This window comes from Theropithecus gelada, chromosome 14, assembly GCF_003255815.1.
Source record: "Theropithecus gelada isolate Dixy chromosome 14, Tgel_1.0, whole genome shotgun sequence".
Taxonomy (NCBI): Eukaryota; Metazoa; Chordata; class Mammalia; order Primates; family Cercopithecidae; genus Theropithecus; species Theropithecus gelada.
Window position 1 is genome coordinate 3,028,697 of NC_037682.1, and position 24,991 is coordinate 3,053,687.

General features: G+C 52.3%; 1 protein-coding gene across 2 annotated transcripts in view; it reads left to right on the plus strand.

Moving 5' to 3' along the window:
* The window catches only part of KCNQ1 (potassium voltage-gated channel subfamily Q member 1), a 400,428-nt gene that overhangs the window by 306,907 nt on the left and 68,530 nt on the right, over positions 1–24,991 (plus strand). For both annotated transcript variants that reach the window (XM_025357922.1, XM_025357923.1), the window contains exons 12-15: positions 12,969–13,044; positions 19,879–19,973; positions 20,851–20,897; positions 21,853–21,914. In XM_025357922.1, the coding sequence (XP_025213707.1) occupies positions 12,969–13,044; positions 19,879–19,973; positions 20,851–20,897; positions 21,853–21,914 (280 nt within the window). The remainder of the gene's footprint in view (positions 1–12,968; positions 13,045–19,878; positions 19,974–20,850; positions 20,898–21,852; positions 21,915–24,991) is intronic.

The following is a 24,991-nucleotide window of genomic DNA, read 5'->3' on the forward strand; positions in this document are numbered from 1 at the left end:
GTGGGGCTATCAGGGTCCAGCATTTATTTTGTGTTTTGTTTGTTTGTTTGTTTTTGTGGAGACATGGTTTTGCCAGGTTGCCCAGGCTGTCTCAAACTCCTGAGCTCAAAGCAATCTGCCCACCTTGGCCTTCCAAAGTGCTGGAATTACAGGTGTGAGCCACCACACCTGGCCGTCTAGCATTTATTTTGAATAGTGAGTTCTTGGGAGCTTTCTACATTGTTTTTAAAAACTAATTATGTGACATTGTATAACAATATTATATACCACAACCGGGAGAGATTTATTCTAGGTAATGCAAGGCTAGTTCAACGTTCAAAACTTAATTAATGTGATCTGTTATAGAACTTTCCCAACTTGATAAAGAGCATCTTAAAAAAAAAAAAAAAACCCACAGCTAACATCACAACATCACACTTAATGGCAAAAAACAGAATACTGTCCCCCTAAAATCAAAAAGAAGGCAAGGTTGTCTGTTCTCACCACTTCTATTCAACATAGTACTGGAAGTTCAAGCTACAAGAAAAAGAAATGGGACATGTAGATTAGAAAGGAGGATCTAAAACTGTTCCTATTTGCGGTGATAGAATTGTCTATGTAGAAAATCCCAAGGAATCTACAATAAAAACATCTGGAACTTAGGAGTTCAGCACACAAAAATCACTTGCATTTCTATATCCTAACAATGAACCTGTGAAAACCAAAATTAGAAACATAATACCATTTACAATTGTGCTAAAGAAATTAAAATACTTAGGTATAAATTTAACAAAACATGTAAAGACATATATACTAAAAATTACAATATGCCGATGAAAGAAATCAAGACCTAAATAAATGGAGAGACATTCCATGTTCATGAATTGGAAAAGTCAAAATAGTAAACATTTCAATTCCCCTTAGAATTACCTATAAATATAGCATAATTCCTAACAAGAATCCTAGCAAGGTTTCTTATGGACATGGACAAACGTGTTCTAAAATCTACATGGAAAGGCACATGCTGTAGATTAAAACAATTTTGAAAAAGAATTAATTGGGAGAAATCATTCTGCCAATTGTAAGGCCTACTATAGAGTAAGGAATCAACATGGTTTGATGTTGGTGGAGGAATACACATGTAGCTCAATAGACCAGAACAAGGAATCCAGAAATAGACACACACAAATATGCCTGACTGATTTTAAGACAAATATGCAAAATTCAGTGGAGGAAGACTCCTCCTTTAACACACAGTACAGGAGCAGTTGGTCATTCATAGGCCAAATAAATAGATGAAAACCCTGACCTAAGTCTCACACTGTATATAAAAATTAACTCAGTACTCACCTTGGGCTTAAATATGAATTGTACAACTCTGAAACCTTTAGAAAAACATGGAGGAGAAAGTCTTTAGGATTTAGGACAGGCAAAGAGTTCTCACACTGGATGCTAAAAGCATGATCTGTTTAAGGAAAATTGAGGAAATGGACCCCATTAAAATTTAAAACATTTGTTTTGTGAAAGCCCCAGTGAAGGGGATAAAAATGCTAACTATAGACTTGGAGAAAATATGTGCAAGCCACATATCTGACAACGGGCATCTAGAATATAAATAACTCTCAAAACTCAACAGTAGCCGGGCGTGGTGGCTCACGCCTGGAATCCCAGCACTTTGGGAGGCCGAGACGGGCGGATCACGAGGTCAGGAGATCGAGACCATCCTGGCTAACACGGTGAAACCCCGTCTCTACTAAAAATACAAAAAAATTATCCAGGCATGGTGGCGGGCGTCTGTAGTCCCAGCTACTTGGGAGGCTGAGGCAGGAGAATGGCGTGAACCCGGGAGGCAGAGCTTGCAGTGAGCCAAGATCGCACCACTGCACTCCGGCCTGGGCGACAGAGCGAGACTCCGTCTCAAAAAAAAAAAAAACCTCAACAGTAAAATACTCAGCCAGTCCAACTAGAAAACGGGCAAAAGACATGAAGAGATATTCCACCAAAGAAAACAGATAGATAGGGAAGAAGCACACCAAAAGATGATCAACTTCGTTAGCCAAGAGGGAAATGAAGATTAAAACCACAGTGAGCGGTCACTACACACCTATCAGAATGGCTAAAATGAAAAGTAATGATGACACCAAATGTTGGCAAGGATGTGGAGAAACGGGATCGCCCATCTGTTGCTTCTGGGAATGTAAAATGGTGCAGCCACTCAGGGAAAATAACATGGTCGTTTCTTATGAAAGTCAGCATGCAACTACCACACATCCTGGCAACTGAACTCCTCCTGGGCATTTATCCCAAAGAAATGAAGACTCATATTCATACACAAACCTGAAAATGAAAGTTTATAGAAGCTTTGTTCCTAATTAGCTGAAAGCTGAGAACCATCTAAGTATCATTCAACAGGGGAACAGGCAAACGGTGGTGCATCCATACCTTGAAACACTACCCAGCAGTAGAAAGGAACCCACTATTGGTACAACCTGAGCGGTTCTTACGGGAATTGTGCTGAAGAGAAAAAGGCTCCTCCAAAAGGTCGCTTGCTGTGTGATTCCGTGTAGATAACATTCTCAAAGTCCAGGCTGTAGGGATGGAGATCAGAGGGTGGCTCCTGGGGTTAGGAACGGTGAGGGTGAGGAACGGTGAGGGTGGGAGTGACTGCACAGGAGCAGCAAAGGGGATCCTTCTGGTGGGGAGGACTTCCATTCCTCGTTGCTGTGGTGATCACATGAATCTGCATGTGTGAACACAAGGCAGAACCACGCACACTGTACCAATGTCGACCTCCCGGCGTTGATCTGGTGCTCCGGCCATGCAAGGTGTGACCGTCGGGAACTCAGGTAGAGGGCATACAGGACCTCTTGTTACTTTTTTTTTTTTTTTTTTGTAACTTCCTAGAAATCTATAATTGTTGCAAAATAAAAAGAAGCAAAACAACACACTGGGAGGTGCAGGAAACTGCACACATAATGTACTTGTGTCTGCTGACATAAGTGCTCAAGGAAAAGTCTGGAAGGCCTGCAAGGCCCCCATGTCTGCGAGGTGGCTGCTAGGGGCATGTGACATAGAGTGATTTCACTTTCCCTCTTCATGTCTCCTGGGTCCTCCAGCACCCTAGGTTTCCTCTGCCAAGACCCCCACCCATCTGCCTCTCTTCATCTCACAAGCCTGCGTGTGTGCAGAGAGCAGGGGTCACCAGGGGAATGTTCCTTCCCCAAGGCACTGTGGCACCTTAGAGGACCCCCCAAGCTCGGGCCCTTGAAGACAGCCCTGTGTCTCCTAGGACACACAGGTGTGGGAACTCACCACACAGGAGGGAGTTGCAAAGAGCAGCACCCCAGCATGTGGGAAGGAAGGGAGAGAGCTCTTATTTCCTTATTTTCTTTCCGTCTCTACTCCCAGGCAAAGCTGATAAATTCTTCCTTATTCCAGAGTTACAGGATGCTCTAGACGGGGCCAAGAACTTGTTCAGGCAGGGTGGGTAAAAGGGGCTTGCATCTGACTTAACTCTCTGGCTGGGGGAGAGGGGGACAGAGGTCCTGGGAGGGGCTAAAGGCTCAGGGACACAGGTGAGGCCAGCCCCTCCCCCACGTTGGACATCCCCCAGGCCCAGCCCCACCCTGAACTGTACCGGATCCAAGTCCCAGGACCCCCTGGAGTCACCTCCAGCTCTCCCACATGCCAGCCCCTACCCTAGGCCTCAGGATCTGCCTGGATGGAGGCCAGGTCCCTGAGCTGCTGGGAATCTGTTCTACAGGTGGGAAGGTCGGCCTGCCTTGGGCAGCTCAGTCCGGGAAACTTCCTGTCTCTGCTTTCCCACAGTGTCCCTCGATGGCCCCCAGTGACGTGTGTTGAATGTGGTGCCGGCCCCTTGGGCAGCCCAGCAGCCCCCACCCCAGCCAGCCCAGCCTGGGCAGTACTGGGGGCTGCCGGCTTTGAATTTGACCTATCCAGAAACAACGGGTCCTTCAGTGGGCTCAGCCCCCGAGACCACTCAGCCTGGGCTGTGTGCCCAGCGGCACTTCATGTACGTGGACGGGGCAGGCAGGCAGGCAGGCGTGGAGGAGCTAATGGGTAATTTAGGCAGCACATTAACAAATGAACCAGCGGATGGGGGGTGGGGAGCTCCTGTCATTAATCCACAAATTATTAACAATAACTTGTTCATTAATGAATGAACAGGTGAGATACAGGTCAGTGGGTGCATGAACAAGTGAGGAGATGAATGAAATGGGTCTTTTCTCAGCAGCTGACCCATGGCCAAGACCCCGCTGGGCAGCACATCCCTTCCTCCTCTCCCAGGCCAGGTGGTGCGGGCAGGGAGAGGGTCCATCCTCCCTTCAGTAGGTGAGGAAGCCACAGGCCTGGAGGGTGGCCCAGCCCAGGCAGGAGGGCGCCAGCCCCGGGCCCTTGGTCCCTTCCTGCAACCAGGGTCCAGGGGTCACTTCCTTCAGGGCCCAGTGAGCCCAAAGCCTCCGTCCTGCCCCCTGTCTCTTACCAGCTCGCTCCTGCGTCAGAGCTACTGAGATGGGAACGGTTTCCTTGTCCCCCTCGCAGGACGTGTAACAGGGGTGTGGCTCACTTCCTCAGTGCCCTGCTACTCAAAACTGCAGGGGAGCATACAGTCGGGCAGGTTGTGGGGCTCCAACCCCACGGCAGCATCTAGGGGCGAATGTTTACAGCTGAAGCCCCATGGGCGTGTGTTACAGGGTGCTCTTTGGTTTAGCCGTCCATAGACAGCTTGCGTTAGCTCAGTTAGACCCCCTGCCTTCCCGCAAGGACAGAGGTCTTTCTGTATCCCGGGGTTCCTGTCTTGGTGTACTGGAAGAATCAGATCACACGTGAGCTTGGAGAATGAGTGCAACGTTTTATTGAGTAGAAGTAGCTCTCAGCAGATGGGGAAGCCAGAAGGGAGATGGAGTGGGAGGGTGGTTTTCCCCTGGCATCGGGCACTCAGCAGCCTGGGCCCTCCTGCATCCACCCCAGCCCAACCCTGCATTGTTCCTCCGGTCAATGGCCTGCCGGTCTGTCGGTGCCTGTCGGTGCCCTCTTACGTTGGTGTGTTCCTCTCAACCTACCCTCAATGTCCGGCCACTTGTGTCTTCTTCTGCCGATGTGTTCCTCTTGATGTCCAGCCACTTGTGTGTCTGCCCACTAGGGATTCAGGATTTTTATAGACACAGAATCGGGGCATGGCAGGCCAGGGTGTTCTTGGGAAATGCAACATTTGGGCAGAAAAGCAGAAATGTCTGTTCTTACCTGGGTCCGTGCATGCAGGCCCAACGGCGGAACCCTAGCCAGGGACCCGCCCTTCTCCTCCCAGCACTTCCCTGCCCCTCTTCCGTATCACTACCAGGAAAGGCCACTTGACCCCATCCCAGGCCTCACCCAGTACAGAGAGAGAGAGACCACCCCCTGCAAAGGAGCCAGCCAGGCCCTTCTCTCTGAGACCACAGGGTCGACTATGTTCAGCAGGAAAGCCAGGTAGCCAGCGCTATCACCAGAGCAGTGGCTGACCCACACCGTGGCCTGGGCAGAGCTAGGGGCCTGGCCTGGCACCGTCAGCCCTAGGCCTGCTTGCAGTCCTGGCTGGATTGTTTGCCTGTGAAGGCTCCGACTGTGTTCTAGGAAGTTGGCAGGAGGGGAGGCCCACAGCAGCTTCTAGCGGCCTGTGAAGCTGCCACTGGGCATGGCCCTCTGTGAAGAACAGGATCTGAGAAGTCCCGAGTGTTCTCACTGGATGTGGGGCCGCATCCAGACCTTGGCGGTCATGGCCACAGGCTCCCAAGGCCCCAAGTCACAGCCAGTGGGGGACTCTTCACAGTCAGACACCTATGGCTCCCCGTTCCCTGTCTGCTCCCAGGCTGTTTGGGGTGATGGAAAGAGGCCAGGACGTGAGGCCTGGGTAACAGTTCCTCTCGCGTGTCAGGCCTGGGAAGGGGGCCTTCGTGAGACCATCTCAGAGATCCTGGGGCCTCCAATTTGTCAAATAGTTTTCTGTGACAGTTCATACTGTTTGTGTTCCATTAAAGACAGCTTTGCCCATCCCAGGTGGTGAAAATATTCTCCCATGTTCTTCGACAGGCCCGATTGCCTCACAGTTAGACCTGTGACTCTACCTGGGTTAACTTTGTGACTGGTGTGTGGTAAGGATCATGGTTTATATATTTTCACATGTGTATCCAAATTGTTCCAACACCATTTATTGCGAAGAATATCCTTCCGCCAGCTCAACGGCAAAGGCGTCTTTTCTGTGAACCAGTGGTCACAGGAGTGTTTGTGTGTCTGATGTCCTATTCCAGGGGTCCCCAGGCCACAGGCCAGTACCCATCCATAGACTGTTAGGAACAGGGCCATGCAGCAGGAGGTGAGCAGTTGGCAAGCGAGCATGATCACCTGAGCTCCGCCTCCTGTCAGATCAGTGGTGGCATTAGATTCTCACAGTAGCACGAACCCTATTGTGAACTGCACATGTGAGGATCTAGGCTGTGTGCTCCTTATGAGAATCTAATAACTGCTGATCTGAACTGGAACAGTTTCATCCTGAAACCATCTCTCCCCACCCCATCCCTGTCCATGGAAAAATTGTCTTTCATGAAACTGGTCCCTGGTGCCAAAAAGGTTGGGGAACCACTACCCTATTCTGTCAGACCCCCACTGTTCATCTGTCTGCCCAATGCTCTTAATCAAGCCCTGTGGCCTTATGAAACCCTGGGAGTGTCAGACCTCTGACTTTGTTGTTCTTCAAGATCATCTTGGCTATTCTTGGCCCTTCACATTGTTAGGAATATGTTAGAATCACCTCGTCGATTTCCAAGAAATAAATAAATAAATAACAGAAAGCACTGTGATATTGATTGGAATCATATTTAATCCACACCTCAATTTGCAGAAAATTAACATCTTATAAATATTGAGTCTTCTTATACATGAACACACTGTATCCCCAAGTCCAGTTAGGTCTTCTTTATCTCTGTCTCTAATGCTCAGTGCTTTTCTGTGTAGTAGTCTCACACATCTTTAAACAGATTTATTTTAGAGCTGGGTACGATGGCTCACACCTGTAATACCAACTACTTGGGAGGCTGAGGCAAGAGGATCATTTGAAACCAGCCTGGGCAAAATAACAAGACCCCATCTTAGAAAAGAAAAAAAGAAAGAAAGATTGTGAAAGGAAAACAGTAAAGAAGAAACCATTTTTTTTAAGATTTGTTCTTAAGCTTATGGTCAAGTTTATGGTTATTGATGCTATTGTAATTGATATCTTTTTATTTTCTAATTGTTACTAGCATATAGAAATAAACATATTTCAGAGACAGGGTCTCTGCATGCCAGGCCCATAACTTACAGCAGCCTTGAACTCCTGGGCTCAAGCAGTCTGCCCATCTCAGCCCCCTGAGTAGCTAGAACCACAGGTACACACCACCAAGCCTGGCTAAATTTTTTAAATTTATTTTTTCTACAGATGCGGTCTCACTATGTTGCCCAGGCTGATCTCAAACTCCTGGGCTTAGGTGATCCTCCCACCCCACCCTCCCAAAGCACTGGGATTATAGATGTGAGCCACTCTGCCAGGCCTAGAAATATAATTATTATATATCATCCTTAAAACCAGTGTTCTTGCTAAATTCGTGTATTGATTCCAGCAGCTTCTCTGCGGATTCTTAGAGATTTTTTTTACGTGTATGGTTATGTCATTTGCAAATAACGAGTGTTTTATTTTTTCCTGTCCAATTCTTTTACCTTTTATCTCCCTTTTCCTACCTTTTTAACATACCAGCTGGGACTTTCTGGACAATGTGAACTAGAAACGATAACATCCTTGACCTGCTTCCTGTCTCAGGAGGAAAGTGTATCGTGTTTCACTATTAAGTATGATGTCTGCTTAGGGTTTGGGTTGTTTTTGTTTTAGTTTTTGGTTTTTTTTTTTTTTTTTAGGTAATGGAGTTTCTATTCCTAGTTTGCTAAGAGTTGTGTTTTTAATTATGAACAGGTCTTGGGTTTTATCAAATGCTTTTCTACAATCTGCTGTGTTGATTCTGTTTTTTCTTACTTATTCTGTTGATGTGAAGAGTTACGTTGCTTGGGCCTTAGAGGGTAAACTGAGCATGCACAAGTGGATTAAACCGCATTTGAGCATGTGTGTGGGCACAGCACTACATGCAGCTCGCTGGTGGTGGTTGGGGTATTTGCACTTATGTTCACGAGAGAGATTAACCTGTGATTTTTTTTTCTTTCTTGAAATATTCTTGTCAGATTTTGATATCAAGGTTATGCTGCTTTATGAAAATACTTGTATAAAATTGACATTATTTCTTCCTTAATTTTGGAAGAATTTACTGGTGATGTCATCTAGATACAGAGTTTTCTTTGCCAGAAGATCATTAAAATTCCAAATTTAACTTATTTAATAATTATTGGGCAATTTGTGTTATTTTTGTTTTTGTGTCTACTTTTACATATTGTGTTTTTAAAGAATTTGCATATTTTATCTAAATCATCAAAAGTATTTTTGTTTGTAACGTCCTCTGAATAAATGTTTCAGCACCTCTAGGCCTATAGTGATGTTCCATCTTTAACTCCTGACGGAGCACCTCTAGGCCTATAGTGATGTTCCATCTTTAACTCCTGACGGTCGTCATTTGTGTCCCCTCCCCCATCTGATCAATCTTCCCAAAAGTGTGCCTGTTTTATTAGTCTCTTCTGAGAACCAAATTTTGGCTTTGTTGATTTTCCTTAAATAATGTTCATTTTTTATCTCTTTGACTGTGCTCTTAACTTTATCTCTTTCCTCCTACTATCTTTGGGTGTAATTTGACATTTTTTTAACTGCTTGCGATGGATTCCAGCCTTTCCTCTGCTCTGAGATGTGCATTTAAAGCCATAAGGTTCACTCTCTGTGCTTATTTCACTGTACTTTCAGTACCTATTTAGCTATGAATTTTAATACGTTACGTTTTTATTACTATTTAATTTAAACTGTTGTTTGATTCTCATTATATATTTTTCTTTGACCCCTGGGTTATTTAGATTGTTTAATTTCCAAAATATATGGAGATTCCCTAGTTATCTCTTTTTATGGAATTCTAATTTAATTGTACTGTAGTCAGAGAGCATAATAAACATGATTTGCTTTCTTTGAAATTTGTTGGAACTTGCTTCTGAAGTCTTGCATATGGTCTCTTTTGGTACATGTTCTGTGTGCACTAGGGAAGCTTATGTAGTCTCCAGTTGTAGGGGCAGTGTTCTGTATATGTCAAGTTGCTAATTAGGCTGTTTAAATTTGTCTCTGATTTGACAAAGTTTTGACTGCTTTTCTATTGGTTACTGACGAGGTGTGTTCAAATCTCCCACCATTTTCTCTTTTACATTTTAGTTCTGCCAGTTAGCTTTATATATTTTAGGGTTACGGTTTTAGGTGCACGCAAATTTAGAATTGATCTCATCCTGCTGAATTGACACTTTTATAATTATGACATATTCTTCTTTAGTAATACTTAAAGTCTACTATTGGTTTTCCTTTACCAGTTTTCATTTGGCCACACCATGACCTATCTTTTTCTGTCCTTTCCCAACATGTTTTTGTATCTTTATATTTTAAAGTGGATTTATATAGTTGCTTTTAATCATGACAATCTTGATCTTTTAATTGGACTATTAATCCACTTATAGTGCATGCAATCTACCATCTTATGTTTCTTTTTCATTTGTTTCATCTCTTCCTTTAAGTCTATTTTCGTTTCATGCTCCAAGTTGGCTATTTTCTTTGGGTTCACAGCTATTCTTTTCTACTCTGTCATCCCTGCTATCCAAACTCACCTATTGCATTCTTCATTTCCAGTATGGTCCTTACTTTTCTGGAACTTCCTTTTTATATATCTATAAATTGTATTTCTCTGGTAAAGTTTTCTATCTTTTCATCTGTTTTCTTGAACCTATTTATCATGGTTATTTTAAAGTCTTCATCTAAATATCCTGAGGCAAAGCACAATCATCTGTTAGCTCACAAATCTATGGGTCAGCAATCTGGGCATCCCAGTTGGGTAGTCTCACTTGGACTTGACAACATGGCAGCACTTGCATAGTGATGTGGTGGTGACTGAGTGGTCTCCGTTGTCCTCACGTGTCTGGAGTCACTGGGCTGTCAGCCAGGGTCTCTCAGCTCTCCTTTACGTGGCTCTTCCAGCAGGCTAGCTCAGACTTGTCCATGAGCCAACAGAATTCTAAGAGGGTAAGAGTAGATACCACAAGGTCCTTGAGGTTGAGCTTCAGAAGACATGATCATTTCCACCATGGTGGAGATAGACTCTAGCCTGCAATGGGAGGAACTACAATGGATTGTGGCCATCTTTAATTCATCACAGTCTGCCCTCTGGCCATAACTTTTCACATTCTCCCCAATGCAAAATTCCCTCACCCCCCTCCCCACGATACCTAAAATTCTCACCCAATTACAAATGGCATCATGCTCGAAGTCTGACATCTTGTGATCTGCCCCTTCTTCCAGCCTCTGTCCAATTCCCTGTCCCAAAATTAATGCCATATGTTTTAGGATACTGATATGACATTACCTATTTCTTAGTCCTTATTTCTGTATCAGTTACCTATTGTTGTGCATAGCAAACTAGACCTAAATTTAGTGGCTTAAAATATTTTCTTTGGGCTAGGCACGGTGACTCATGCCTGTAATCCCAGCATTTTGGGAGGCCAAGGCGGACAGATCATGAGGTCAAGAGATCAAGACCATCCTGGCCAACATGGTGAAACCCTGTCTCTACTAAAAATACAAAAATTAGCTGGGCATGGTGGTGCACACCTGCTACTCAGGAGGCTGAGGCAGGAAAATCGCTTGAACCTGGGAGGCGGAGGCTGCAGTGAGCCAAGGTTGCACCACTGTACTCCAGCCTGGCAATAGAGCGAGACTCCGTCTGTGTGTGTGTGTGTGTATGTGTGTGTGTGTGTGTGTGTGTGTGTGTATGTGTGTATGTATTTTTTGTTTTTCTTTGCTCAGCTAGGAGGTTGGACTTGGCTGAGCTAGGAGGTTGTTCTGTTGGTGCTGGCTGTTAGCTGGGGCATCTCTGTTCTCCATGTGGCCTCTCTAACCAGCAAGCTTGTTTGTAGGGCCACATTCCAAAAGCACATGAATTATATACTGTGTAAGTTCCGCAGCACTCTTTCATCAATGAAGTCACAAGGTCACCCCAAATTCAAGTAATAGGAAAACACTCCATCTCTTAATGGAAGGAGCTACAAGTATTTAAGGCTGTTGAAAGTACCACACCAGGCCGGGTGTGGTGGCTCAAGCCTGTAATCCCAGCACTTTGGGAGGCCGAGGCGGGTGGATCACGAGGTCAGGAGATCGAGACCATCCTGGCTAACATGGTGAAACCCCGTCTCTACTAAAAATACAAAAAAAAAAAAAAACTAGCTGGGCGTGGTAGCGGCGCCTGTAGTCCCAGCTACTTGGGAGGCTGAGGCGGGAGAATGGCGTGAACCCGGGAGGCGGAGCTTGCAGTGAGCCGAGATCACGCCACTGCACTCCAGCCTGGGAGACACAGCGAGACTCCATCTCAAAAAAAAAAAAAAAAAAAAAAAAGAAAGTACCACACCTTTAGATCTGTATGGTCTGTCTTTTCCCTTGCCTTTTAGTCTTTTGTGTATAAAATTGTAGAAGCTCAAGGATATTATCTCCCTACAGATAATTTTATTTTCTTCTACCATGCACAAAGCACCTTACTCCAGTAAGGGATTGGGAGAAGTGGGGTCAATGTGATGCTAAGTTGGCATTACTTAGTTTCTAGGGCTGCCTTCTAGATAGCTTCTAAAACCCAAAGCTTCTCTCCACAATGCCATGAGTCTACTGAGTACTCTGCTTAGCTTTTACCCCTTCACCAACTGCTTTTTTCTCAGTTTCTGTGAATCTCACCCACCCGTGTGGCTTAGGAATTCACAAGTGTTTCCAGAGGAAGTTGTGTGAAAGGTGGCTCCCTGCACCCTGGTCCTCTCTGTTGACCAGAATCTTGTTCCTTCATGTCCTGGGTGTCCTGTGGCCCTGGACTCCACATTTTTATCACCAGCCCACTGAGCCCCTGCTCTGTTGGGTGTCAATGCTCCCCTCCACAAATGGACAGGTGCCCTGCAGAGGAAACGCTTGGGTGCAGGCTCAGCTCATTTCATTTCCATTCTATGTGGGATCCTCACCCTCCACATCTTTTTTGGTCTCCAAAGCCTCGCACAGCTGTTCCTTGCTGTTGGCATCACTTAGTCTCACAGTCCCTGGTGTTTACATCAGGAGGGTCAGGCAGACATGAGCTTTACTACCAGGAGGGAATTTCCTGCAGCCTCCATGGCACTGTGTTTTCTTCCGGTCTTTTTTCTATGCACACACACATCATCCCTTTTGTTTCCTTTTGTGATGCTGTTTCTAAAAGGATCTTTATTTCTAGAAGAAACAATGCAGCCCCCTTAACAAAGCAGCTCTGGTGGCAACTTTCCCTTGTAAATTTGTCCTGTAGCTCCTACTTTCCCAAGCACTTGCTGTTTGTGGGACTACAGGACACAGCAGTTGAAAGGGGCTATGGACATCGCCAGCATGTACCCTCTTACCTCATTTTACTGACAAGGAGCCTGAAGGCCCAAACATAGAAAGAAATTACCATGGCTGCCATGTGTTAGCAGCACAGCCATTGCCAACCCAGGGCCCTGACTCCTACTTGATCCCCTTCTGAATGACACTCAAGGCAAGGGTCCCCTTCCCACTCACAGGTGAGGTGAAACATTTCACCTTGAAAAGCCTCTTGCCCCCAGCCTCCCCTCAAGCCCACACTAGGACATGGCCTAAGTATCTCCATCCCATGGAGTTGAACACTCTCCTTATTTCTGGAAGGATCCAGTCTGTGTGCTCCTCAGGCAGTGCAGGGGCAGTGAGGGGATGACCAGCACAGGGTGGCCACTCACAATCTCCTCTCCTCTCTCCACTGCAGGCTGCGGGAACACCATCGGGCCACCATTAAAGTCATTCGACGCATGCAGTACTTTGTGGCCAAGAAGAAATTCCAGGTAAGCCCTGTGCTGAGCCTTCCTGCCCTCAGCCTACCCCTCGCAGCTTGCTGCAGCTGCCCACACCTCTCCTGGGTTCTCTCCTGCCCATAGTGGAGGCTGTCAAGGCCTCCGCCCCCAAGCCACACAGGCAGGCCTATCTGAGACCTGACAGTGCCTACCCCACCGAACCCCAGACAGCAGGCCCCTCAGAGGGCGTATCCTTGGAGGCCCGGCCTGGAACCAAAGTCACATGCAGTGTCTTCTTCACCAAATAGAAGGCAGCAGCCGTGTGGCTCACTCAGTCCTCCCGTGGGGTGGGTCGTGCAAGGAAGCATTAGTGAGAGATGTGAGGGCGACATCAGAATGACTCAGAGATGGTGTGGAGCCTGGCCTGAGTCACCGAACTGGGAAGGCAGGTTCCCCAGACCCCGCAGCCCTGTCCTCTACTGGCTCAGTGCTCTCTTTCCCTGCTCCCCCACCCTCTGTGAGTTGGGAGGATGGAGGGAGGCTGAGCCCTGCTCTGTGAGAGGTGCGGTCCCTTTGGCCAGGTGAGGCTGGAGCTCCACGGCTTCCATAAACTGCCCTAACTTCTCCAGGGCCAGGCCTCCTACAGAAGCCCCTTAGAGCCCCCAGAGTCCATGCCCTGCAGAGAGTGCCATTGATGGCAGGTATGTCTCCCCTCCTCCTGCCTTGGGGACATTCCTCAGATGGAGACGGTGGTGGAGGGAACTGAGTCCTGACTTGGAAATACATGTGTAGGGGTGGGAACCCCGTATCCTCTGTGGTGGGTGATCCAGAAGGCATAGATCATAAAGCAGGGAAGGCTGAGGGGTGACTTGCCCAAGTCCCTTGGAGCAGAAGGCGTGTGACGTGCTTGAATGAGTATGTGTCAGCAGAAGCAGGGTGGGGTGGGGCTCCTGAGCAGGGGGCTCCTGACATCTCAGCCACAGCCTCACCAGGTATAAGGCACAGCCCAGGAAGGCTCAGCAATGTCTGCCGACCACCAGGACCCACAGCCGGTGGCATCCCAGCCCACCAAGGCTTATCCTGGAGCCACTGAGCTCCCTGTTAGGGTCTGGTCAGGGCTCATGGGGGCTTTTGCCAAGTGGTCATTGGGTCAGACTGGAAAGATCATCTTGACTTCAGGAGCCTGAGATGAGCCAAAAAAAATGCAGGGCCCATTCAGATGGACGGACAGTGGCACTCAAATCTGGTCCCCCTGCAGCCATGCCTTTCACACCAGGCCACACCTTCCATGCCAGGACCCAGGATTGACACAGGCCCTCCCACAGTCTCCTTGGTGGAGCCCCCACCCATCTGGGCGCTGGAGCCACTGCAGCCTCCAGACTTCACATGGTGGTCTGGGTGCAGACCCCAGCCCAGGCAGCCCTGGGCAAGTTCTTCCCCAGCTGTGAGGGGAACGAGAGCCTAAGGGTTTGGCATAAGATCATATGCACGTGCCTCACCCAGGCCTCACCCACGGCAACCCTGGGCCAGCACCCGCCAGGCCCGTCGTCACCCCGAGCCCCAAGAGCAGCCCTCGGCCAGGCCCTTACCGAGAGTAGTGTGCGGGCCCTCGTTCTGGCCACCGGGCCACCATCTCCAGGGGGGTTTTGCATGCACAGCCTTCCCACAGTGCTGTTTCTCAGCTGGCCCTCCTGCCTGCATCCCCCCAGGGAAGGGGGTGGTTCATGACTCAACTGAACCAAGTTGTGTCAAAGCTCCTAGCAGGGCCTGGGACCTCTTGCAGTCAAAATAAAAGTCATGGTAAATGCCACTGCTGGCCAGTGCCCGGAGATCTGCCTGGCATGTTCTAGGGGAGATCTGACAGCCCCTGTGGACAGGGTGTCTCCATTCTGGGACCGTCTCCTCTCTCTGGTGCTGGCAGGGAGGGCCTTGCCGGAGCGGGTAGCTCACGCGGGGGCAATGGAAGAGAGGGGCCGGCCTCCTGGCAGCACCAGCGCTCTCCCAGGCAGGGAAGGGGCTGCAGGAACCCCCTTGGGACTCAGGTCTGGGCAGGGCAGTCCCCCGAGGGCAGAGGAGACCATGGGAAGGGCTAGGGTGTGTCAGTTCACTGGAGAACAGCATGGTCGTGACAGCCGAAGCAGCTGACGTCACCCCGGCAGTACAGCAGAGGGTCACAGGGAGCCTCCCAGGGTGGGGCCGGTTTCTGGCCTGAGGGTGCAGGGCAGGTCCCAGCAGGGCAGAACCAGAGCCCACCAAGGCTTGCAGAACTGTGCCACGTGGGCACCCTGGGGGCTGCTTCCAAGCTCTGGGGGAACCCAGCAGAACACGCAGACCCTCATGGCTCCTGGGCAGGCCTAGCTCCAGGGGTGGAGTGGGCAGCTTCCAGCTCAGGTCCAAGAGATCGTCCAGCCGTCCATTTCTCCATCAGCCAGGAAAGACACTGGCATTGAGGTTGATATCAAGGATATCCTATCGTGATAATAAGTACCATGGCTTCCAGTCTTGTGATGAAACCTCAGATGCGTAGCCTCCTGGCCAAGCGTCTGCAATTTCATGTTGTTGGAGCATTCGTTGAATACCTGGGAGTTGCAGCTCTCTATAAGTTTGATGTGGCTGAACCAAGAAAAAAGGCACATGATTTCTAATGATTTCTACAGATATGATGATGCCATAAAAGATTTTGAGGTGATGAGGAAGGCTGGTATCTTTCAGAGTGCAAAGTGATTTTGGAATATAAAGAATTTCTTTGGGTTGAATTACCGAGAAGCTTGTCAGTGACCTGTGGTCCTGAACTGTGAAACATGAATATGTGGGCCAAGAAATCGTTTCTCTTGGTAAATAAACAATTAACAAATACAAAAAGAGAGAGAGGGAGAGGGCCAGAGAGAGAGAGATCATCTGCGCCAGCCCCAGCAGGCCCTGTTGCTGAGCCACAGGCGAAAAAGCTGGTCCCTGGGGAGGAGCACAGTGAGCCCTGCACTCCTTTCCAGGCGAGGGGGAGTGGGTCCCCTTTCCTGTCTTAGGACACAGGCCAGAACCCTGAGAATGGCCCAGAAGGCTTCCTGAAGCAGACTGGGAAACCCCCACCCCACTGTCTGCTTCTCCCCTGCTCCCTGGCCCTGGGAGCCTTGCAGAAACCTGGCAGCAGCAGGATCCTCACAGGGCACAGAGGCTCCTGCACGAAGCCGCAGGGGCTCCCTCGGACCTCACCAGCTGGCCCTTATTGCTGGGGGCAGCATGGAGGGGTGGGGCTAGGGTGAGAGGAGCAGTAGCCCATGGCAGTGAGGAGCTGTGTGTGGCTCCAGGGGCTCCCCCTGCCTAACTCTCAGGATGCTTCCCTGCCTCCATGCCAGCCTGTCTGCTTGCTGGCACCTCACCCCACCCCCGCTGGCCTCAGGGGCTGCTGACATGGCAGGTGACCCCCGCCCCGCCTGCCTTGATGGCCGATAAGTCCCTGGCCAGCCACCCCTGTGTCTGACCCAAGGAGCCAGAGCCTCTGCGCCCTTGAACTCCCTGTCCACCGTCAGTCAGTCTGGACAGGTCTGCATTATCTCGGCTCATCTCAGGCTCCTGACGTCAGGATGATCTTTCCAGCCCAACCCTGGATGACCACTGGACAAAGGCCCCCATGAGCCCTAACCATATCCTAGCAGGGATCTCAGTGGCTCCAGGATAAGTCTCTGTGGGCTAGGATGCCCCTGGGCCGTGGGTCCTCATGGTCCGCGGGCATCACTGAGCCTCCTCAGGCTATGCCTTATACCAGGTAAGGCTGTGGCTGAAGGTGTGGAGAGCTCTCTGCTCATAGGCCCCACCCAGCCCTGCTCCTGCAGACGTGCACACACTCAGGCACATAATAGTTCCTTGCCCACAACAGGCCTGTTTGAAAGAACTTGCGTCTGCAGAGGCTGCTAACACACATACCTACACCCACCTGGTCACAGTGGCCCAGGGACTCCCAGGCCGTGGTTTTCCCCTGCCCTGCCTCCCTTCACCTGCCCACACCTCACCCAGCATGCCTGGAGGTGCCTCACGCTTCAGCTTCACAGAGCTCTGTGGTCTGCAGGAGGCTCACCACCATGACTCACGCCATGTTCAATGTGTGCTGAAGAGAGGCTCGGCCACAGCCAGTTCTGACTCTGGCTCTTGCATGGTGCTGGCTTAGGATTCCCTGACCTTTCTCAACTCCCATCCTCTGTCATCTTCACTCTCTCCCTTAAGGCAGAGAAAGGCAGGGCTCAGCATCTCATCTTGCAGAAAGGAACTTAGAATCTCCATTATACAGAAGGGAGAAACAGAGCTCAGCAACCCGTCTTACAGAAAGGAGGATCAAGGCTCAGCATCCCATCTTATAGAAGAGAGAGGCAGGGCTCAGCATCCAATCTTACAGAAAGGAGGATCAGGGCTCAGCATCCCATTCTGTAAGCATCCCTTACAGAAGGGAGCTTAGCATTTTCATCTTACAGGAAGGAGAAACATCCCATCTTCCAAAAGGGGGGATCAGGGCTCAGCATCCCATCTTACAGAAAGGAAGATCAAGTCTTACAGAATTCCATCTTACAGAAAGGAGCTCAGCATCTCCATCTTACAGGAGGGAGAAACAGGGCTCAACATCCCATCTTCCAAAAGGGAGGATCAGGGTTCAGCATCCCATCTTACAGAAAGGAGAATCAAGGCTCAGCATTCCATCTTACTGAAGGGAGTTAGCATCTCCATCTTACAGGAGATGCTGCCAGGTACAAGAGATGCTACCAAATGCTAACAGGGCTCAGCAACCCACCTTATAGAAGGGGAGGATTGAGGCTCAGCATCTCATCTTAAAGAAGAGAGAGACAAGGTTCAGCATCTCATATTACAGAAGGGGGAATCAAGGCTCAGCATCCCATCTTATAGAAGACAGAGACAGGGCTCAGCATCCCATCTTACAGAAAAGAGAATCAAGACTCAGCATCCCATTTTATAGAAGAGAACTCAGCATCTCCTTCTTATAGGAAGGAGAAACAGGACTCAGCATCCCCTTTTACAGAAGAGAGAGACAAGGCTCAGCATTTTATCTTACAGAAGAGAGAAGAAGGACTTAGCATTCCCATTATAACAGGAGAAACTGAGACCTGAGGATGTTATTACTAGCCTGTACATACGTACGTTTTTTATGACTATTATCAAACTGAGTACATGGCGGGCCAGAAGGTCTGCCTAGAGTCCAACCCCATGCCTGACCCTATCACAGGCCTTAGTGTGTCATTTCTGGGCAATGCTGGAGATCCTGGTGCCCAGTGTGGCCCCAGGAGCCGCAGGCCCTTCCTTCCATGAGGCACAGCTGTGTTGTGAGGACACAGGCCCCATCCCAGCCCTCCTGATCTCAGGATCTCCCGTTCAGGGCCCAGAGAGTGGCTAGTGTTGCCAGTGAGGGCCCTACCTGCTGGTGTCAGGTGAAAAAGGAAACCCCTGAACTTCTGAGGCCCAGCCTTTGGTAGGGAGGAGGTCTCTGCCCTGCCTTGGGATTCCTGGGGTCCAAAACAATGTTGGGTGGGCTGTAAGAACTCCACCAAGCCTCTGGCATTGGTGGCAGAACCCCTGGGCATGTCAGAAATGTGTCTAGAGCTGAAAGTGGGTACTTGGATCCCTGACCTCAGGGACTCACCATCTGGGAACTTGCAGCTTCCCAAGGTGGAAATGACTACATCCTCAGATTAAAGTCACCCTGGTCTCAGGAGTAGGGACCCCAAAGAGAGGTAGGAGGTGGGCAGGGAGGGCATGTTCCCAGACCCAGCCCAGGCCCTCACTGGTACCTGAGCTTCCTCCTTTCTCATCCTCGGCCTCAACTGCCTCCCTCTGACTGGGGCTGGCCCTGCTCTGCCCCTCCCCACCAAGCTACTTGGCTTGTCTCTTGGGTCTTGCAAATTCCCCAGCAAAAGGCAGGAAAGCTACTAGCTTGGTGCTAACGAGGCTATTTGGGCACTAAAGATGACTACCCTGGGCCTCACCTGGTCACCCAGTGGCCCCTCAGGATAGAGGCAGTCTGTTGTCCCATGTGCTGGCTTGTCTGCAGGGCCAAGGCCTTCCTAGGCCATCAAACCCTCACTCCGCCTGGCTGCTCCACCTGAGTGAGGCGCTTGGGAGCAAGGCCACAAATGTGGCTTGGGGTTTCCTGATATCATGAGACGCTTTGTTTTCTCTGTTGTGGTTTCAAGATGTCACCTGAGTCCCATTTATGGGCTCAGAGCTGGCGACAAGCCTGGAAGCCCTGGGGTCACCTGCCCTGCCTCACATGGCCCCAGCCCCACTGTGGGAGCCCAAGCAGATGCTCGTCACCCACAGCAAGTGCCGCAGACTGTGGCTGTCATCTGGGGCCACCCCTGCTGCCTGGCACAAACTGCCAGGAAGGATGCAGGGTGGACCCGCTCCCTACCCTGAGGACAGTGGGGGCTACAGCCAGTGAGCATGTCAAGAGTCAGTCTGGGGCCCAGGTAGGTAGTGGCCATGCAGAGCTGTGCCTCCTGGTCAGTGCCTGGCACTGTGCTGCTCCTTGGCCCTTTGGCTGGGCCAGCTCTTCCTGAAGTCATTGAGAACCAGGACTAGTAGCCTGGGGCAGGGGAGCGAGGTGAGGGGGAGGAGTGGGCAGGCCCCTGCTGGTGAGTGGATAGGAAGGTGGAACCCAGAGAGGCTGAGCCGATGGCCCGGGACCACCCAGAGCCCCGTGGCCAAGCCGATGGGGACAAGCTTCGCTACTGTGCATGCGTGGGACCAGGCCTACGCCATCACCATATAGGCGAGCTCCCAGGTTTTCACAAGCCTCCCAAGGGCAGACACTGCCACTGCCTGCACTTTGAGCCACGTGGCCGGGGCACAGGGAGGAGAAGTGATGTGTGTCTTTCTGTCCTGCAGCAAGCGCGGAAGCCTTACGACGTGCGGGACGTCATTGAACAGTACTCACAGGGCCACCTCAACCTCATGGTGCGCATCAAAGAGCTGCAGAGGAGGTGGGCACGGCCAAGGGGCAGTGGGGAGGGTGCACGGGTCCTGCCCAGCCCAGCCCCAGCTGCACGAGGAGCGGTACCAGGAGGAGGGAGGGGCTGAGACCCTGAGTTCTCGCCTCTCAACCACCCCTACCCCTGCAGAGGGAGGGCAGCTGGCCACAGCCACGGTTCACAGCCAGCCCACCAGGCAGCTCGGCCTTGTTCCCCGCCCGGGTCTGAGACGATGGAGGAGTTGGGGTGGGGAGGTGTGTCGGGGAGGAAAACACCCGCCTCCATCCCTGCTCAGGCAGCAACACCAGCTTCACACTCCCCACAACTTCACGACACTTGGCAACCAGCCCACCCACCTCCCATGTCACCCCTGAGCAAGGGGCCAGGCCCAGCCCTGGGAAGACCACGGGTCTCCCCCGGCTGGCCCTGGAGCTGGAGACCCTGACTGTGGGGAGCCAACGTGTTCCCATGGCATCAGCGCCATCCTCCTGGGCCTGCACAGGCTCAGAGCAGCTGTGCCTCCGAGAGGGCTCGCCTGGGAACTAGCTCTGTGTGTTACAGGGTATGGCTGGGAATCCGTGTCCATTCTGCCCACGGGCTGCCTTGCCCATGGCTGATCCATTGCCTCCTACTCCTAACCCCAGGGAGGAAGTCTGAGAGGCAGCCCACTGACTCCTCCTCTCTGAGCTCCCTGCTCAGCCCCTCAGGAGCATGGCCCTCTGGGGGGTTGGGAGTGACCTGGCAGGTCTTAGGGTCGGGGGTGTCCCCAGAGTGGGTGGGTAGTGCACTGTCTTGCTGGGCACATCAACCCGTCTGTCCCATGGACGGCAGTGCATCTGTGCAGTGCCAGGGCCAGGTGTGAACTGGTGTCCGTCTCCTTCCCTCCCAGGCTGGACCAGTCCATTGGGAAGCCCTCGCTGTTCATCTCCGTCTCAGGTGGGTTTCTGTGTCAGTTGCTCTGGGCGCGGCAGCCTGCAATGGACTCTCCCACGCCTCTGACCTCCTGGCTCTCCCCGCGATGTCAGAATGGGCCACTGGGCCTCCAAAGTGCATGACATGAAATGAAAGCCAGGGAGTAAGGGGAGGTAGACCCCACCCTTAGCAAAGTGGCTCCAAAGTACATTTTACAAAGGAATCTTCAAGTTTCATAAGAACCTACCTGGGTCCCTTTAAATTCCAGGGCGTTGAGGTTAGGCTCTGGGTGTGGAAACATGAACCCAGGGCAACTTTGCAGAAGGGGGTGATCCTGGGGATGGGCCTGGGGTGGGGCTTGAGCAGGGTGAGTTGCCAGCCCAGAATTCAAGAGACTATGGGTGGGGGCCTTGCAGGGCTCAAGCTGAGAGGGACAGAAGTACCTGGCCGCAGCCTGGGGGCTGGTTTTCTGGCTCCTCGACCAAATTCCTTGGGTCCCCTGGACACGGGGCTGTGAGTCATTCTGGGGAATGATGGAAAAGGCACGTTCCCTGGGGTTTCCTAGCCCAAATGCAAACAGCAGCCACGGCTCACAATGTGGGCTGGTGTGACGGGGGCAGCTGAGTGGCTATGTCCCCCAGCCTGGAGTCAGGCCTATGCCGCCCTGGGAGTGGAATGGCACGGGCTTGCACAGCTGGCAGTGTGGCCAGTTTAGGCAGCCCCCTAGGGCTCTCAGAGGTCAGAGGTGGAGAGGGTGGAGCAGGATGGAGTCCAGGTCCCCAGCTGCAGCCATGCCCGCCCACTGTACCACCTCTGGTATTTTTGTCACAGGACACTTTTTTAAAAATGTCCTAGTAGGTTTAGGCATTTTGACTCTCAGCTACCACCCCCAGCCCCATCATCCTGCTCCCCACGCCCAGCTGGGGTCCCCGGTCCACCCCAGCACTCAGCCCTGATTTGGGTGTTTTATCCCCCATAGAAAAGAGCAAGGATCGCGGCAGCAACACGATCGGCGCCCGCCTGAACCGAGTAGAAGACAAGGTAGGCTCACGCGCCGGCCCGCAGCGGCTCTGGTCAGTGTTCTGGGGCCAGCAGGCACCTCCCTGTGATCTGCGTGTGAATGTGAAGCTCCAGTGATGCCAGGGCCTGCAGGCCTCCCCACCTTCCCGCCAGTGCCTATTGCAGCCCGCCCAGCAACTCCCAAGAGGGGCCCAGGCCCACTGCCCACCTGGCTGGGCATTGCTCCCCCATGGAAGGAGCCAGGCCAGGCTGGTTTCTCATCCTCTGACAATTGGCGTCTTTACTGGCAGGTGGCACCTAGTGACCCTCCCCCCAGCTCTTTCCCGCTGCCTCTCATAGTCTGCTTTGTGCTCTGTGAGCCTCCTGGCTGCATCCTGAGTGGAGGGTGGCAGGAGTTGGCCTCACATCCCAGCCTTCTCCTGGGCCCAGCTGTCTGGGGCCTCCACTTGGGGCCGGCCGAGGGCTCAGGGAGATGCAGGGCCCAGCTGGGATGGGTTCATGGGAAGAGAAGAATCTTCTGTTTACCCCGACCCACCAGGCCCCCACTCCCCACCAGGCTCTATGCCCATCACTCGGTCCCTCAGGCTGGAGCCTCTACCCCAGGCACCCTGGGAGCTGCCGGAGGATCTGAGCGGTGGGAGGGCCTTTCCTGGGCCCATGGCTGAGCCCACCACTGCCCTTTGAAGTTTCTGTGGTTTGAAGCGGGCTGTTATCTTGCCGAACAGCAAGTCCGTCTACATGGACTTTATCTGAAAGTAGCTGAGAGGCTAAAAATAGAGGAATTTCAGTTGGGCAGGGAGTGCGTCTGCTGCCCGGTTTCCCCGGCAACGCCTGGCTCTGGCCTGCTTCCATCTCGGCTGCAGCCGGGCAGGCGGGGCAGGCACAGCTCAGCCCAGGCTCCTGCTCCTGCTCCACCCGTCCTGGCCCCCAGGACCTGCAGCGTCACCCTCTCCCCACCTGGCACCATCTGCCCATGGCCTGGGGCGGCTGTGGGGCCCTGCGACCAACAAACTGGGTCAGGCAGAAAGAGCAAGGGCTGGTATTCAGGTGCCTGGCCCCGTGGGGCTGTGTGACCACAGTATCCCGGGTCCCACGGGCCTGGCCACCCTCTGTCAGCACAGGCCTGAGCAGGGCTGGTGCCGGCCTTTGCCAGGCAGATGGCCCAGTGGGAGATGGCGCCCATCTGGCAGGACAGGAAGCAAGACCCGGGAGAGGTCCGTTCAGAGGATTGGCAAAGCTCGGAGGCCCAGGAGCCTTGGCCTCTCTGCTGCCTGGGGAACACGGTGTTTCCTTGGCTTTCTCTCTGCGCAAGGGCTGGATGACTCCTGGCTGGCACACCCAGTACAGCAGGACTGGGTACCCTGTGTTGTTGGCATGGCCAGGAGTTTCTAGACATCAAGGAAAGCCATGGTAGAGACAGGGAGTGGCACCCAGTTCCCCCACCTCCACTCCTGTTTCCGTCTCGGCTGCAGCCAGGCAGGCGGGGCATGAATATCCCTGACGTGCAGGAGTCCCGGTGGCCCCTTCTGGACAGCACGGGCTGGGGACAGCCCCTACCTTTTCCCACCACGCCCTGCCCAGCTCTGGTTCCATTCCCTCTGCTACTGTCCCAGGCCTTTCTTATGGCTCTGCCCCTGCTCCATGGGACGGACCACCCTGTAAGCCCAGACCTGGAGCCTGGCATCCTGCGGGGGTGATGGTGGGTGGCAGACAGGGTCTCCTGAAGTGCTGCGGCCCCTTCCTGACGTGCACAGCAGCCGTCCAGCAGCCTGCTGGGGCCTGGGAACAAGGACGCAGTCCTCCGTCAGCCAAGATTGGTGTGGGGGCCTGCAGTGGGGCCAGCGCTGGCCTTGAAGGTACAGAATTATGCACCCAGTTTCTTCACATCTGAGCAACAGAGGGAAGCGTTTTCCGGAGTCCCTGATCCCTAGGGCAAGGTTTAAGAACAAGGCTGGGGCCACATCCTGGTGCCCTGTCAGGCTCTGAGCCGGGGTCACGAGGATTCTGGTAGATTCTGCATGCACAGCCCTGGTGGGCCCTGGCTCCCTGCTGTCACATTCGAGTCCCCTGCCTGGGGTCTCTGAGGTGGTGAGTGGCACCCACAGTTGACACTAAATCTCAGCCCCTCTGAGGGGATCTACCTGGAACCTGGCTGCCCATCAAGGAGTTGACAGAGCTGTGCTGACCTGGGTGGGCAGGTGGTATCCTGCCCGGTCCTTGCCCTGCCACTGACTGGTACCCCCCTCAGGGACAGACCCTGGGAAAGGGCCTGGCTGGGCCTGGCGGGCTTGGTGGCACAGCCTGACTCGAGTTATCTTCGTTATCAGTACAGCCATCGGGACCGTAAACACCCCAAGCGCAATCCTGCTGACTTCGGGAAGTAGGGGCAGGAAATCCAGCAGCCACCCCAGCCCTCGGAGGCCCAGCAGGCGTGCAGCGGTGCCAATGCCCGCCGGCCCCGCCAACCCCAGCCAGAGCCCCTGGCCTTCCCCACCGGCACCCTCCCCCACCCCATCCCGCCAGTCTGGCTGCCTGCCGGAAGCGAGTCAAGGCCCCAGCCCCCAACTGCTTTCTCAGCTCAGCTCAGTCCCTCACCCCTGGGTTGTGCAGTGAGTCCCATCCCAGGCCGGCTTGCCTAGCCATGGGATGAGAGGTCTCTGGGATGCACAGCCAGCTGGCACCCGTCTTGGCAGGGGTCATGCTAAGAATCAGGGAGGCCTGGAGTGTCTCCTTGCAGGGAGTTCACAAGTGCAGTTCAGCTGAGCTTGGTCAGGGCTGCCTCAGTTTCCCTGGCAGGGAGCCCTCTTCTTCCTTTGTGTCCACGACCCACACTGGGGAGAGGGGTCTGGGGATCTTCCTTCTCGCCACATTCCTGCGGCCTCGTCAAAACTCTTGCTCGGCAGAGCTGTCTGCTCCGACACAGACCCCCCCAACTATCTTGCAGGATGTCCCCATTCCTGGGATCCCTGCTACCCCTGTGCCTGGCCGGGTGGCTCAGGCTCTGCCTCACTCCAGGGTGTGGAGAGCAGAAACCCCCCACACCCACAGACCCAGGGGCCTCCTCACAGCAAGTCTGCTTCCTGCGGGCCTCCTTCCCT